We start from the raw sequence: 16,734 nt of genomic DNA on the forward strand, positions 1-16,734 counted from the left end.
AGCCATTTAATTTTATAAAATATTGATAATAAATTTTTCTGGAGAATTCTTGCCTTTTTGTTTTTTTCTATATGAGCGTTTTTTTGGCACAGCTTTAATACATTCAAATAAATAAGTGTTTTGTCCTTTATAAGAACCCAAATTTCAAAAATCGTTAAAAATTTGGTTTTCCTTTTCAACCATCTTTTCTCTGCACTTCTTCTGACATTTACAGGGAGGACCAATAATTCTATCGTCAACTTTCTTTTTTTTTTTCAGAAAACTCATTTTTTTTTGTTTTCAAAATTAATTTTACTTTATTTTCTGACAGAAATAAATTTCTAGAATTGGCTAAATCCAGAAAAACTAAATTTATTACAGTACCGTAGTAAAAAGGCACATGCCACAACAAAAAAGAGCAAGACGGTCATAAGCCACAATATTGTTTACTTAGCGATAAATCGTCGTCCGTGAAAGAATCAGAGCTGCTATCATCGGGATTATAATTTCGGTCCCTTACACTATCATCTGAATCGAAATCACTTTCCGAACTAGCACTAGAAACTTCGTTTTTACACAGATTACGTTTAACAGACACCTGCTTCTGTGCGGACATGTTGCTTTTGAGGTGGCATATGAATTTGTTGACTAAAACAATGCCTGATTTGACAAGTCGGACTTTGAACCTCAGTAATTCAAAATACGATTGTTAAATAATTTTGAATTTCAAGCAAAGTTTCTAAGCAATAGTCTTCTTAATTATATTTTAAAAGTTTCACTCCGATACATGGTGTAGTTTTGTCAAAATTTTACACTCAGAACCAAATGATGGGCTCAAATGAATGCTTTGCCTATAAAGCCAAATAGCTCAAGAACCTCTACAAATTTTCTCTCCAGTTTCACATACCCCCAGTTATTTTCTTACGAACTCTTAGTTATTTTACTTTCTTAAGCAGCACTAAATCGATGGATTTAAAAAGTTAACGAGAGAATTAACGTCAAAATGTCCTTTTCAGTATGATAAATTAAATAAGATTTTTGCCATTTAAGTGACAATAATTTTCTTAATGATCTACTGGAAGTTTCACTCCGATTCATAAAGTATTTTTTTCACAATCTTACTCAAAAGCCAATGATGAGTTTAATAATGGATGTGCTGTACTGGGCAAGTTGGAATTTGAATCTCTTTAACTCAAAAAATGTTGTTTGAGGCACTATAAATCCCGTGGAGGAATGTTTTCCAAATAATTAGCTGTAAGTTCCAATCAGATTTGCAAAGCAGTTTTAGCAAAATTCTCCTTAGAAATATACGATTCTGTTTACAAAAGGGAGAAAATTTCGGCATTTAAAAAAAATTACAAGGGGTTTACATATCTAATTTTTACACTCACCTGACTACACCTCAAATATGTAATAAAGTGATCCTGATATCACCTATATAATCCGATATTTATAGTTGAAGTTCAACCCAAAATGTACACTGCTTGCGACTGTAACCCGAAATATTCGTTATAATTTTCCTCTAATCGTAATTGTTTTCTTGAAAAGGATAAAAAAGAAAGGAATGATCTTCAGTATCGTAATTTTTTTTTTACCAAGAAATTTAAAAAAAAAAGAAAAGTTTTGATGTAACTAGCTCAAACTCCCAACTTAAATCCAATAAAAAAAACTATATATTTTTTAGCCAAATTGTTACGCCAAAGTGATCAGCATAGAGTCTCGTAAGAAGATTGTGATATACTCGAAACAGCCGATCGGGGTGAACGAGGAAATAACGTACGACTACAAATTCCCCATAGAAGAGAATAAAATCACCTGTTTATGCGGAGCAACAACCTGCAGGGGCACGTTGAATTAATACCAACCCCGTGTGATACCAGCTATCAATAAAAATCTACCGATACATTATAGTTTCCCAATTGTATGTGTACATAAAACAGTTTATCTAATTTTTTGACCCTTGAATGATGTGTATAGTGAGTTGTAATTAATTTATTAGCTTAGGTCGGTATTTTTCAAGGATTGTGTAAAGCTGCCTCTCGGCTAAGTATCTATTTTTAAATTATGTTTTTTTTGTAAGTGTACATAGCGGCTGTAAATGTGAATATACACAGAATTTTGTTAAAACGTTTTTTGTTTTATTTGATATAAATAATACGCCTTTATGTATATGATCTTTTTATTAAATTTGTTACTGTCATAAATTCATTCCATGGAATAAATAAATATGATGAACGATCGTTATATAAAAGTTGTTAAAAGTTTACAACATACACAAACATAAATTCGTTAATAATAATAATAAATAGGTGGTCTCTATTGCTCAACAGTAAAAACGTTTACATTATTGCACAATAAGTTTAATCTATAAAACAGCATATAAAAATATCTACCTAATATACCAAGAACGACCCTCACAGTACATTTATAGGACGTTCTCGATATGCTATAAGGATTATCTCGGCGAAGGCAAGTCGTCATCACTTTTAGGGTTAAGGAAGTCTCGGACATTAAAATTGGCACAACCCTTTAATGATTTGGCAACTACTATAAAGTTTTTTTTTAAATATTTATTTAAATACATTGTTGTGTGTAAAGTGCTTATTCATAAATATACGCAATTTTTAAATATATGTTATAATGCCTTTTTTATGGTGCAACCTAGCTTAATGTTGCCAGATGTACAGGCCCGGCCGGTTGAAAGAGAACGACCTGAACGCGTTTCTCGTAACTTTTTGTACAACGACAACGTCGCGCTGGGCCGACTCGCATATAAATTACGCTAAGCGGATATTATTTTAAAACCAATATGGGTTTATCAGTATATCAGTAATCCTAATAAACAAATAACACTGCACAACAAATCGAAGGTTATTTTATGTTGACTGAAATATTTTTATTGTTGTTTACTAATTCGAGGCATCTGATTTCGAATCTGTCGTCAGTTTTACTCTAACAGCTCGAGTTGTTTAGATATAGCTACGTTCTTCTCATTTATCTTTATTTTTGGTTTTGTATCTATTATAGTCGCATTTTAGATAAATTATTGTAATTTTCATCATGACTTCGCTAAGAAGGGTCTGCATTAACGATCCGAATTGTTTTTGTTATATTTGTGGTAAATATGTTTTTCAAAAATTTCGATTGAATATGTCAGACTTTGTGAAACGAGCGTATTTAGAGTGTTTTTGGTTTTCCTTTGGAAACAGATAACAAGTGCTGGGTGCCCAATATTGTGTGCAAAATTTGTGTTGAAGAATTACGTTTATGGGCCACTAAGAAGAGACTCTCTTTTAAATTCCAATCCCCAATGATTTGGCGTGAACCTTTAAATCATCACGATGACTGCTATTTTTGCGTTGTTAATATAAAAGGAATCAACAAGACGAACCGCTCCAAATGGATTTACCCCACATCAACATCAGCTGTGAGGCCTGTAAGGAGCTCAAAAGATACATCTTTACCATTACCATCTACATCTACAGAAAGTTCTGATGAATTAAATGAACTGAGTAGCATGAGCGATGACGAGTTTGTTCCAGAAAATCTCTTTGAATTATTACCGCACTCGAGAAAAAGACTTACTTCCCTTTTTCGCTGAGGAGGATAATTTTGTATTTTGTACTAATATTTCTGGTTTAATGACTGCCATGGGCTTGCAGAAATATGAACCAATCGATTGGCGTTTATTTATTGACTCGTCAAAACGGAGTTTGAAGTGTGTACTATTGCACAACGGAAATAAACTAGGCTCCATACCAATAGCAAAGTTAAGGAAGAATACCCCACAATAGCACTGGTCATGAACAAAATCAAATATAACAATCATAAATGGGTGATTTGCGTTGATCTTAAGATGGTGAACTTCCTTTTAGGACAACAAGGAGGCTACACTAAATATCCTTGTTTTATGTGTTTATGGGATAGTAGAGCAAAATCAGAGCATTGGTCAAAAAAAGAATGGCCCTCTAGGGAAGCACTACTTCCAGGTAGTCTTAATGTTATAAATGAACCTCTAGTGCCACGAGATCGTATCATATTGCCACCCCTACACATTAAACTAGGTTTAATGAAGCAATATCTTAAGGCATTAAATAAAGATGGTGAATGTTTCAAATATATTTCAAGGAAATTTCCAAGTCTAAGTTCAGAAAAACTCAAGGCATGTATATTTGATGGTCCACAAATTCGCAAGTTGGTAAACGATCCTAATTTCACCAGCTCAATGTCAGAAATTGAGAAGAATGCATGGGATTCCTTTGTTTGGGTTATCCAAAATTTCTTAGGTAATAGGAAAGGTGATGATTACATTGCGCACGTCGAAGAGATGTTGTCACACTTCCAGCGACTTGGATGTAACATGAACATCAAAGTGCACTTCCTACACAGCCATTTACACCATTTTCCTGAAAATCTCGGTGACATGAGTGAAGAACAGGGTGAACGATTCCACCAAGATCTTCGAACCATGGAGGAACGATTTCAGGGTCGCTGGAATGCACATATGTTGGCCGATTTTTGCTGGAGTATTCAGAGTAGCAGTTCATTCAAAACTAGTAGAAAATCATATAAAAGAAAATTCCTGAGTGTATAGTTCTTGTAATTAAAAATGTTTGTACGTTGAGTGTATTTTTAATTCCCAAAAAATACTCCCTGCTTTTAACATAAAAACTAGAGCTGACACATATAAACTGATGACATTATTTAATATCAGCATTAAAAATAAGCCTAGAATCATAAAAATATTCCATGCAACATACATGCTGTTGGGCGGTGTAATTGATCTGTGCTACAAGATAGGCGACTTTCGGGCTACGATGTTGGATTACAGGCACAAACAAATTTTGTTTATTAGGTAATATAAGTCAGGTAGACCTACTAAATGACTTGAATGGCCAGTATTGTGTTAGTATTATTATAAATATAATGAAATAAGAGCACCGAGGCACTTTTAAAGAGGATTAGCTACCTGTACTTAAAATAAGTAAATTTAGGGAATTACCCTCGATCATTTCCCAAAATTTACAATACTTCTTTATGATATTGTATTATTAATACGTAATACCTGGTTCCAGCCCTTTTTATAAATACCAGGGTAAGTGGGCTTAATTTATTTAGTCCTTTTCGTGGTTCCAAAGAGTTATTACAGTGTTGATTATGCCTCGTTTAAGTGATTCCGTTAAGCACCGCATCATCGCCAAATTAGAAAATGGTTGGTCCATTTCTCGACTGGCTGATGAATTTGGTATATCCAAAAACACCATTTTCAAGTTAAAACGCAAATTGATGAAATGAAGAAACCGAAAGTGTGGAAAACCTACATCGAGGGGGGAATATAAAAATTAATTCGGACCAACAAGATCAACGACTGGTTAATTTTTGCCGAGAAAATCCATTTAAATCCGCCGTTGAAGCCGTGTCTACCACAGCATTCCCAGCAAGTGTTAGAACTGCCCGAAAAAGATTAGCTGCAAGCAATCTGAGATGTCGGACAGCCAGCAACCAGATTGAGTTAACCGAAACTAATAAAGAAGTCCGGTTGCAGATATGCCTACAGTTTAATCGCTTACCGATGGGTTATTGGAAGAGAGTAATATTTAGTGATGAAAAGATGTTCCAAAGTAATTACAACGGTAAAGTTAAAGTATACAGACCTTCGACGAGTTCAAGATATGACGAAAGATTTGTGTCACCCAGAAGAAGAAGAAGTGGGCATTTTTTCCGTAAATATATGGGCTTGGATCAGCCACCGAGGACCCGGAATCTGCTGGAAAATTGATGGCCGATTCACAGCAGATCGTTATTGTGAAGTGCTTGAAGGAGGATTGATACAGTGCCAGAGAAATGTATCCTGAGGGATTCGTTTTTCAGCAGGACAACGCTCCTGTACACACAACAAATATTGTTCGCGAGTGGTTTACCGAAAACAATGTCGAAAAGCTAGAATGGCCGGCGAAGAGTCCCGATTTAAATCCTATAGAAAACATATGGGGGTAGCATGGTAAGGTCGATGGAGAATTTCATACCTAAAAATAAGAACGCGTTATGGCAGAAAATTCAAGAAACCTGGGAAGAAGTAGCAACTCATGATCTCTGCTGTCAACTAATAGGTTCAATGAGCAGGAGAGTTCAGAAAGTTATAATAGCTGAAGGTGGCTATACGAAATATTAATATATTATATAATATATTATATATAATATATAATATATAATTATAATATATAATATATTATATACACACTTTTTCTTTTACCCAAATTATTAAAAACATTCAGAGAATAATCGAAATTTTAAATTTAAATCGAAATATTTCTTTTTTTGCTTCAAGATGCCACAAGGCACAAAGATATTTGCATTTTATGGTTTTATTCCTACAGTCGTAAATTTCTACTATCCGCTACTTTATCTGGGAGTCTGCAGCGCGACGTGCGCCCGGTACGAAAAGTTACGAGAAACGCGTTCAGGTCGTTATCTTTCAACCGGCCGGGACTGTACAGTAGTGAACACATTGATCCTTAGGCCTCCTTTTTCCATCGTTTTTATTATGATGCCTTTTAAGTCAAACCACTCAAGTTAGTAGAAGGGGATTTTTTTTGGGGATCAAAGTGTATATAATGGATGCCTTTTAATCACAATATTTTTTTAAAATTACATCTACGTGTTATTTAATTCGTTTGATATGCAGGGAGTCCCAAACTGTGCGATCCACATATTTCAGCAGCAAATTTCAAAAAAAAAAGTTGAAACGAGCATTAAATTCTTGGATAAATTCGATAAAAGTATTAATTATTTGGGACATACTGGATACCGGGTTAGTAATTATTACATATGAACACAAACATTATAGCGATCAGTACAAATATTAGGCCTAAAATATGTTTTTTTTAAATTATTAACAATCAGTGTGCATTTAAACTGGCTCCAGTATACATAAAACAAGTAATGGCAACACTGTAGAACTTCGGTTTTCAGGAAAAAAAACAAATGAAATTCGTTATGCAGGGTTTCAAAATTGTTTTTCAAACGCTGCATATAGCTTTACCTGTTTTCAGAGATATTATTAATTGAAAATCGTCACTTTTGGATCAAGTAAGCGAAAATTTAAATCTCTTAAATTTTATGTAAAATCTAAAAATATACAGGAGTTCCTCAAACATCGTTCAATGTATGCTGGAGCTTTACACAAAAATGACAATACTTTGTTAAATATATACAGGGTGAGTAAAGTTTTTTTTAAATTTAAATATGTTTTCAACCAAAATTAGTGAAGCTGCCACCCTGTATAGTAAAAACTAAACTTGACCCACTCTGTACACACAAAATACGCTTACTTATAATAAACGCAAAAACGATTATCATTAATAATAATAAAAAAAAAAACATCAACGAAGCTATTTCCGTCTCCGTCCGATTCATTGTAAAAGGCGTGGCCTCTTAAGCGTATGCGTACCACGGCTGTCTACGCACCCATCTCAATCTACCGTGGGTTTGCGCGTGGATTTTCACGCTGGCGCCCTCTGCCGCCCGCACCGTTTCCTTCACGCTCTGCATCAGATTTTGCGCGTTACCCTCGAGCATTTCCGTCGCTTCTCGGTCCTCCTCGGACCCTACAATCATTAAATAAAACTGCTATTAAATGGTTATGGAAAAAAATGGTGAACAGATGACAGGGAAAACGTTAAAGATTATGGTAAAAAAAACTGCCTGTTTCAATTGCAGCAAGAAATTGATTTATTTTAAGCAAAGATACATACTTAGACCGGCGACACATTGGCGGTTACAACCGCTATTCTGTAAAATACATGGATTAATATGGAGTGGCAACACATTAGCCGCCAAATGGCCGCAACCGCCTTCTCAACCGCATCTTAGCGCGGTTTGCGGTCGGAACGTGTTGTTTCTTGACTACGTGTTCACATTAACCGCGCGGCCAAGAACGAGATCAGATCATTTTTGAACAATGGATATATTCGACACAGAAAAATTTATTATTTTTTGGTGCAAAATCGGACGTGTTTGTGGGATGTTTCTGACAAGGAATACAAAAATCGGGATAAAAAAATTAATGATTGGCAGGAGGTTTTGGAGGAAATGTATTCGGATCAAAATTTGTCGACACCGGAAGAAATAAGATTAAAAGGTAAGAAAAATACTTCATATATATGTACAGAAAGTGTTTTAATATAATAATTGTTTACAAAGGTAATAATATACCTATCTATTAAATAAACACAATACACTAATACTTATCTATATCATAGCATTTTGCCAACTTAAACTGCCTTCAGACGATACAAAATACCAGCACTGCAAAATCCGGTTGCACTAATATGCTATACTCTATTTCAGAAGTGTATAGAGCAATAAACTGGGGAATTCCGTTCTGTTTGGCTACATTTCGTGGTAGTTCATAGGCGCAGGTACTTATATTATTTATGAATTTAATTTTCACGGATTAAATGCCTTTATTTTGAAAGAGATTAAATACTAAATAAATACTTTTAATCCTTTTGTATAGGTACCTATCTTTTAACGCTTTGTAACATGCAAAAATGGGGTCAGGTAATATATACAGACTATAAATACTTTTAAATCATATTTTAAACGTTAGTAGTCACTGCTACGCTGTAGTGTAATCACAATATTATTATCCCAATATTTAAAAAATGGAGGTATTCAGTCCAACGAAAAGATGTACTAAAAATTCTCCACTATCGCTGAGTGAAAAAGTTATTATTTTAAATGTACATGATTGCATAAAACACGATTACCCTAGTTTTACTGTGCAAGAAATTGTTGAAAAATGTTCTCGAATGAGTGGAATTGGAAAGTCCACCATTTTCAAATTGTTGCGGGAAAGAAAAGTAGCAGGTCAAGTGGAATCTCCCAAGCAAAAGCCAGGACGACCTACAAAAGTCCTTGATGAAAATGCTAAATGTATAATTCGAAGAAAAGTTCACTCTTTTTATTTTAAGAAGGAAATACCCACCCTAGACAAAATTTTAATGGAGCTTGGCCGAGATGACAGTATTTCGTTGATAAGTAGAAAACTTTTATGGAAAACTTTAAAAAATATGGATTTTGCCTGGGAAAAGCATAACCGCAAAGCACTTTTACTGGAGAGCGATGAAATTGTTTGTTGGAGACGACAATACTTGAGAAGTATCAAGCAGTACCGCAGGGAGCAAAAGAAAGTTTTTTATCTTGATGAGACGTGGATTAACGAAGGTTATATAGTCCAAAAAATGTGGCAAGACAAAAATATAACCAGTGCTCGCCAAGCTTTCATAGAAGGCCTGTCTACGGGTATTAAAGTACCTTCGGGAAAAGGAAAAAGACTTATAATCACACATATTGGAAGCGAAGAGGGATTTTTAAAAGAAAGTCTGCTAACCTTTGAGTCGACTCGCACAGGAGATTACCATGAAGACATGAACTCAGACGTTTTCGAGGACTATTTTGGTGAAATGATAAAATTTCTTCCGGCTAATTCGGTGGTGGTTATGGATAACGCAAGCTATCATTCACGGCGAATAGAGAAGACGCCAACTTCAAGTTGGAGAAAGCAAGAAATTATCGATTGGCTGACTGCAAAAGGTATTGCGTTTAAAGCAAATTTGATAAAAAAAGAACTGCTGGCAATAGCAAACTTACACAAAACTCGTTTCATGAAATACGCCGTGGAAGATATAGCCGAAAATATAATATAACTGTACTGCGCTTACCGCCATATCATTGCGAACTAAATCCTATAGAACTGATATGGGCGCAGGTAAAAGGATTTGTAGCAAGACAAAACACGACTTTTAAAATGAAAGATGTTAAGCTACTGTTTGATCAAGCCATTACGGAAGCGACACCAGAGAATTGGCGAAAAGCAGTCCAGCATGTAATTAAGCAAGAGGACAAAATGTGGGATCTTGACAACCTCATCGATCAGACAGTCGATCCTTTAATTATAATGTCAAGAGGTGATGACAGTTCGTCAGATGACGAAGAAGACTACAATCTATTATAATTTAAAATTGTTATACACTGTTCAAAAAGTGCCAGATCCAAAAGTGACATTTTCAACTGTTTTACTCTACATATTATGTTCAATAAATTTGTGAAAAAAATATATTATTCCATTTAAACAAAAGTAACTTTCTAAAATAAAATAGCATTTAAGTACATTAATTATAAGGTAAAAAACAAGTCCCAGTTGCACGCCTTTGGCGAACCGTTTTCAATGTTTATCAGTGGGTAACAATGGGCAAAACTCATAAATTGACCCATAACCGGGTGGCACTACCTGCAATCAACGAAAAGAAAGAATTTTACATTGAAACTAATACCCAACTAAGGTAGTGGCATAAAATATTGGTGGATCACCAGGTACCACTTTTGCATACCTAATGAGGTTTTATTGCTCTACACACTTCTGAAATAGAGTATAGTATGAAACACACGCCACTTATTGGCCAGAATGCCAAAGGCACATTCCACGAACCTCCTAGCTCTTGTTAATCTGTAATTGAAAATCCTTTTATTCTCGTTCAGATTACGTCTTGGATATGGCCTAATAAATAATAAATTTTGAAGTAAAGCAAAAGCTTCATCGCCCACCAATACATAGGGATAAATACGTTGGTCACAATTATCTGCCAAAACTGATGGGTATTATAAGCTCACTGTTATACAACTTTCTTCCAACAGTACTTTGCCTAAAAACATTGCAATCGGACTCCCGTCCGTATGCTCTTTTACATCTATTACATATTACATCATCTATTTATTATAATATGTTTCCCATCGACTGCCCCAAAGCAGTGGGGGAAATTAGATTTCTAATCAAATTCCTCTGCTATTTCTTTCCATTTTTCAACAGTAGGTTCGGGCATTTCTAGTGGTTGTAATATAGTCCATAATGCACGACAACATTCATTAATGATCATTGCGATTGTACTTCTTCCCATTAAAAATGAATACTGCAAAGCAGCAAAATGCATTCCAGTCGCGAGATACCTAGAATAACATTTTATTTTTACGTCTGTGTATGAAAATAGGTTACTTAGTTTAATGAGATTTTTTTTAGGGACAGAACTTCAAAAGAAATGGAAAAACATTAAAGACCGTACCGTAAGTACGTTTTAAATTTTAAAATTTTTAAATTGAACAAAATACCGGCTACTCAAGATACGCTACGAAAAAAAAAGTTAAGAGACAAGGAAAACGTCAAATAATAAACAACTCAAAGGCAGTCCATGTGATACTTTTTTTAATATTGCGGAGGGTTGTTGGGTGGGGTCAGAAATAAAACAGAAACCTGTTTACCTAAATGTCGACGTTTCGACTTATATTAAGTCATCCTCAGGACACTGAAATGGATTCAAGTAATTACAGAGATAAAACAAAGTAATTTCAAGTACATAAAAAACACTATTAAAATAAATGTTCTTTAAGTTACAAAAATTAAAACAACAAAAAACAAAAACCACGACACAGTTAAAATTACATTCAGGTACAATCCGTTAAAAGAAATTTAAAAAAAAAAAACAGTATAAAATTAATTCTTTTTTTCTATTTTTCCTTTTTTTTATATATATTACACCTCTTACCTAAGTCTAGGTTTCTTAAGTTATAATTAAAATAGGAGCGTAGAGTTATTTTTAACATGAGTTAAATTGTAGGTGTTACTGCGGGCAAACTAGAATCAACAATAAGCCAAGAAACAAATGTTTTTATTCTTCCGAGCGTTTATTTATTTAATTTTTATGATTCAATGTTATGTTGATAAGTTAAGGATTAGTAGATAAGGAAGATGTATGTATCTATACGTTCAAAACCAGAAACTTAATTTGTTAATACACTGTGTGATCTAAATTTGGGACATACACTCTTTGACAAAAATAAATTTTATGTTTTAGTTTTATCTTTTTGGTAGTAAATTAATTAAATTATAGTAACTTGCATTTAGATCATCGGTGTCTTGTTTTTTATTCATGCTTTCTTTATACTTTTTTATATTAACCATTTCAAGTATAATTCTTTTTTTATAATTTGATTCTCTGCCAATGATCCGAGTGCTGTTAAAATCAAATTGGTGTTGTTGATTGAAGGAGTGTTCTGCTAGAGCAGTCTTCCCAGATGCTGCGTAGTTCGTTGGTTTTACGCTTCTTTCGTGTTCGCTAATTCTGGTTTTTAAGTACCTGCCCGTTTGACCCACATACAGACCTTGAGAATCAGAACAGGGTATTTTATAAACCACGCCACTTTGTAACTCATTTGGTGTTTTATCTTTTAGTTTTGAGAAGTATTTGTTGATGGTATTTTCATTTTTGAACGCTATTCTGACTTCATCATCAGAAACAACTCCTGATAGCCTTTCAGACAAACCTTTGACATAAGGAATTTTTGCAAATTTATGATTTTGGTTTTCTTTGACTTTAATTAATCATAAACAAATTTATGATTTTGGTTTTCTTTGACTTTAATTGCAAAAATTCCTTATGTCAAAGGTTTGTCTGAAAGGCTATCAGGAGTTGTTTCTGATGATGAAGTCAGAATAGCGTTCAAAAATGAAAATACCATCAACAAATACTTCTCAAAACTAAAAGATAAAACACCAAATGAGTTACAAAGTGGCGTGGTTTATAAAATACCCTGTTCTGATTCTCAAGGTCTGTATGTGGGTCAAACGGGCAGGTACTTAAAAACCAGAATTAGCGAACACGAAAGAAGCGTAAAACCAACGAACTACGCAGCATCTGGGAAGACTGCTCTAGCAGAACACTCCTTCAATCAACAACACCAATTTGATTTTAACAGCACTCGGATCATTGGCAGAGAATCAAATTATAAAAAAAGAATTATACTTGAAATGGTTAATATAAAAAAGTATAAAGAAAGCATGAATAAAAAACAAGACACCGATGATCTAAATGCAAGTTACTATAATTTAATTAATTTACTACCAAAAAGATAAAACTAAAACATAAAATTTATTTTTGTCAAAGAGTGTATGTCCCAAATTTAGATCACACAGTGTATTAACAAATTAAGTTTCTGGTTTTGAACGTATAGATACATACATCTTCCTTATCTACTAATCCTTAACTTATCAACATAACATTGAATCATAAAAATTAAATAAATAAACGCTCGGAAGAATAAAAACATTTGTTTCTTGGCTTATTGTTGATTCTAGTTTGCCCGCAGTAACACCTACAATTTAACTCATGTTAAAAATAACTCTACGCTCCTATTTTAATTATAACTTAAGAAACCTAGACTTAGGTAAGAGGTGTAATGTATATAAAAAAAAAGAAAAAAAAAATAATTTTATACTGTTTTTTTTTTATAAAAAAAATTTTTTTAACAGATTGTACCTGAATGTAATTTTAACTGTGTCGTGGTTTTTGTTTTTTGTTGTTTTAATTTTTGTAAATTAAAGAACATTTATTTTAATAGTGTTTTTTATGTACTTGAAATTACTTTGTTTTATCTCTGTAATTACTTGAATCCATTTAAGTGTCCTGAAGATGACTTAATATAAGTCGAAACGTCGACATTTAGGTAAACAGGTTTCTGTTTTATTTCTGATATTGAAGATATTGGGTCACAAACACGAAATTGAAAATAACCAAAATTTTTTTTAATGCCTGAATTGTTAAAAACGTAACTTTATTTTGACATTTCCTGAGTGACTACTGCGATTCCACACTTACCCTTAACAGGCATTCCTTTGTGAACCAATGAAAGTGCATTAAAACAAAAAAAGAAGCATCATATACAGCGTGTTTTCTTTGTGTTGGAAATGTAAAGAGCGTTTTACCTTGTGATCCCAACATGGTGGCCTTGACGGTACTCAAGATCTTCAGTTGGGTGGCGATGGTGGGGATGCGCTCGCACACCTGCAACAAATTGGTACGGATGCGTTTGTCGGTGCACTCGCGCGCCAATTGTTTCGCTATGCGGGTCACGTCGGCGCTTGCGTCCGCGATCGCTTTCGCCGTCGCTATCAGCTCCCTCTTTGAACCTAAAAATACTTATTTATTTATTTATTTCTCTTCCAACGAGCAATTGTCCAATTTACAACAATATAAAACATTTTACAAGGGAAGAAAAACCTAGCCTACACTACACATTGCACAAAAATCATAATACCTGATAAAAACCTTAAAAATAGATAGGGTATACGTTAGGTGAAGTTACTTGGTCAAGCTCCAAAATTGAGAATGTACAATCAACATACGCATTAAAATAAACTGCAAAATATATTACGATATTTAGTGATCGATTCCCAATCAACAATCAATATTTGTCAGATAAAGATAGGCAAGTTCGGCGCGGATAACGTGAAACAGACGAAGATACGAGATTCTCTCGATGCTGCTGGGATTGAATTGTGGACGGGCCGGGAATATTAGCCAGAGTCGCGGTCTCATTTAAGACAGTTATGTGATATTGAGAGTTGTACGACACATTCTGGTGCAACAGGTTAAAAAAATGTAATTTATGGCAAAACATTTATCTAATTAAATATTACTAAGTAAAAATAACATTTAAATATTTTTTTTAAACCTTTATCGTCGTTATGTACGAGTTCCGACAGTCGAGCCATCAGTTTGGCCATCCGTTGGGCGGCCGCGATCAATTCGTTATCTTTGGCGGACCATTGGCGCACCTCACGATGTAAATTGTGGGCGGCAACCTAGAAACACAAAAAATAGTACTAAACTTGGCAACATCGGATGACGTCAGAAGGTTTCTTTACCATGATCGGTTGACTAGCATTGGGGGCGGTCTTAAACACTTCGTCCTCGTCATCGGTTTCTGGAGGCGGAGGTCTCATGGGGGTCCCGTCGTACGGTAGAGGAGGCCTCGGAGGCGCTTGTTCTTCATTAGAAAATGTCAATCATTAATTTTGGGTTACTTTAGACCACGTTTTCTGTCGATGGGTTGAAGCAGGTTGAGGCTCAATTCTACTTCAAACACGCTGCTTCAAGCTATCGATAGAAACGTAGTCACTTGAGAGATCGGCAAGCATTGAACATACCATCTTCAAGAATATATTCAGGTATAAAACTATAAAATCCTATGGATAGAAAGAAGAGAGCATGAAACAAAGAGTGAGACAGAAAGTTAGTGATGGTAGAATAAGTGCGATATAGGGAGTGTCATAGCAACCATTAGTTAAAAATTAGCAATAAAATAGAATGGGGTTGTATTTATTTTTCGATGTAAAACAACAGTGTGTTAAAGAAAAGAAATGATAACCTTAAAATGACGTGTTAGAAAAAGATATAAGGCATTAATTAGTTTTTTTTTAATGTAGTTGTTTGGTTTCAACTAAAGGGGAATTGGTTAAGTTTATGAGAAGTCCAAATTTAGCGATACCGCGATTTTTAATTAACAACGGCAACGTAGCGGCGTGATTGAACTGCCATGCTTTCTTCCCGATGGGATTCTGCGGCGCTTCGAGTCGAGTCGTATGAGTCGGTTTAATGTTTTAATTGAGGGTGGTCGCTTAGCTCGTAAATTTGTTTTGTTTGGGTGTTTTTTTTCTTACGACGTAATCTAACACGTGTAAATTTTAAGGTTGTATTTTCATTTGTTTTGGAGCTAATGCTGGCTTCAGGGTATTTTATTCACTCACTAAAGTTTTTTACCAGAACAAAACAGTCTTTATTTCAACAAAAAAGGAACCAGCTATCGAGGAAACGACAAAATTGGTGAATTAACATCGGCATCAATCATTTTTGGTTCAATCGAGCGGATTGGTTAGAATAGGTATTCCAGCCTAGGAAGGATTAAGAAGGGTTCTGTTCTTGGGGGCAAGACCGACTCAGTTTTTAAGGTTGTTTTTGAAACATAAAGGAAACAGGAAGGCAGCACAAAACCAGGTGCAAACCAAAACTAATTCACTGTGAAAAGTGCAAGTATTTGAGGTTTGAGGTAGGTGCTATAGATAAGAGGTAAGTGCCAATAAAAACAAATTTTGTCGATATCGAAGAAGCAGCATGTTTAAAGGCTGAAATTGGCCGTTTACTTTCTGAGGGTGGGTTTATTTTAAGGAAATGGAGTTCAAACAAATCTGAGGTTATTTCAAATGGTCAAGAAAATCAAAATGTCGATCATTATATTGCTCAAAATGATGGCGCGTCAAAGACATTAGGAATTTATTGGAATAATCAGTCTGATACTTTACACTATGACAGTCCAGGAAATGATGTAAAATTTAAGGGTGAGGTGGTAACAAAACGCATGATTTTATCTTTAATTTCCCAATTGTTCGATCCTTTAGGTTTGATGTCACCTTTGATTATTAGGTCGAAATTAATACTACAAGCCTTATGGAGAGAAAAATTAGGATGGGATGAGGAGGCGCCGCAACTAATTTTACAAGGTTGGCTGGGATTGAGCAAAGAATTGGGGATATTAAAGGCATTTCAAATTAAACGACATGTCTCTTGTGAGAAGGCAGAGTCCATACAGATTCACGGTTTTTGCGACGCGTCTCAACGGGCGTATGGGGCCTGTGTATTTGTAAGATCGGTTGATAAAAATGGCAGATGCTGTGTACGCCTTCTGTGTTCCAAATCAAGGGTCGCTCCTCTAAAGATTGTGTCGCTTCCGAGGCTAGAGCTTTGCGGAGCTCTTCTATTGGCAAAATTAATAAATTCAGTTTTACAGTCCACTGAAGAACCTGAACCTGAACTGAAGTCCACTGAAGAAGAACCTGACTTCTGAAGGTTTGATTTCAGTGGACTG

At 34.6% G+C, this 16,734-nt stretch overlaps 2 protein-coding genes and 1 long non-coding RNA gene across 10 annotated transcripts in view; 1 reads left to right on the forward strand and 2 right to left on the reverse strand.

Annotated features, from left to right (window-relative positions):
- Positions 1-2,106, forward strand: part of LOC126749252 (histone-lysine N-methyltransferase SETD1-like) — a 68,416-nt gene extending 66,310 nt beyond the window's left edge. For all 4 annotated transcript variants that reach the window (XM_050458954.1, XM_050458971.1, XM_050458964.1 and 1 more), the window contains one exon: positions 1,664-2,106. In XM_050458954.1, coding sequence (XP_050314911.1) covers positions 1,664-1,837 — 174 coding nt within the window. In that variant the 3' untranslated portion in view covers positions 1,838-2,106. The remainder of the gene's footprint in view (positions 1-1,663) is intronic.
- Positions 2,107-2,140: 34 nt separating this feature from the next.
- The window catches only part of LOC126749280 (vinculin), a 54,049-nt gene continuing 39,455 nt past the window's right edge, over positions 2,141-16,734 (reverse strand). For all 5 annotated transcript variants that reach the window (XM_050458979.1, XM_050458977.1, XM_050458978.1 and 2 more), the window contains 4 exons: positions 14,738-14,859; positions 14,545-14,674; positions 13,796-13,999; positions 2,141-7,586 (listed from right to left, as the gene is read on the reverse strand). In XM_050458979.1, coding sequence (XP_050314936.1) covers positions 7,414-7,586; positions 13,796-13,999; positions 14,545-14,674; positions 14,738-14,859 — 629 coding nt within the window. In that variant the 3' untranslated portion in view covers positions 2,141-7,413. The remainder of the gene's footprint in view (positions 7,587-13,795; positions 14,000-14,544; positions 14,675-14,737; positions 14,860-16,734) is intronic.
- LOC126749463 (uncharacterized) lies at positions 8,143-13,788 on the reverse strand. Its single transcript, XR_007665084.1, has 2 exons — positions 13,689-13,788; positions 8,143-10,986 (listed from the first exon to the last, which is right to left on the reverse strand). It is a non-coding gene; the product is annotated as an uncharacterized LOC126749463 (long non-coding RNA).

This window comes from Anthonomus grandis, chromosome 2, assembly GCF_022605725.1.
Source record: "Anthonomus grandis grandis chromosome 2, icAntGran1.3, whole genome shotgun sequence".
NCBI classification, from domain to species: domain Eukaryota; kingdom Metazoa; phylum Arthropoda; class Insecta; order Coleoptera; family Curculionidae; genus Anthonomus; species Anthonomus grandis.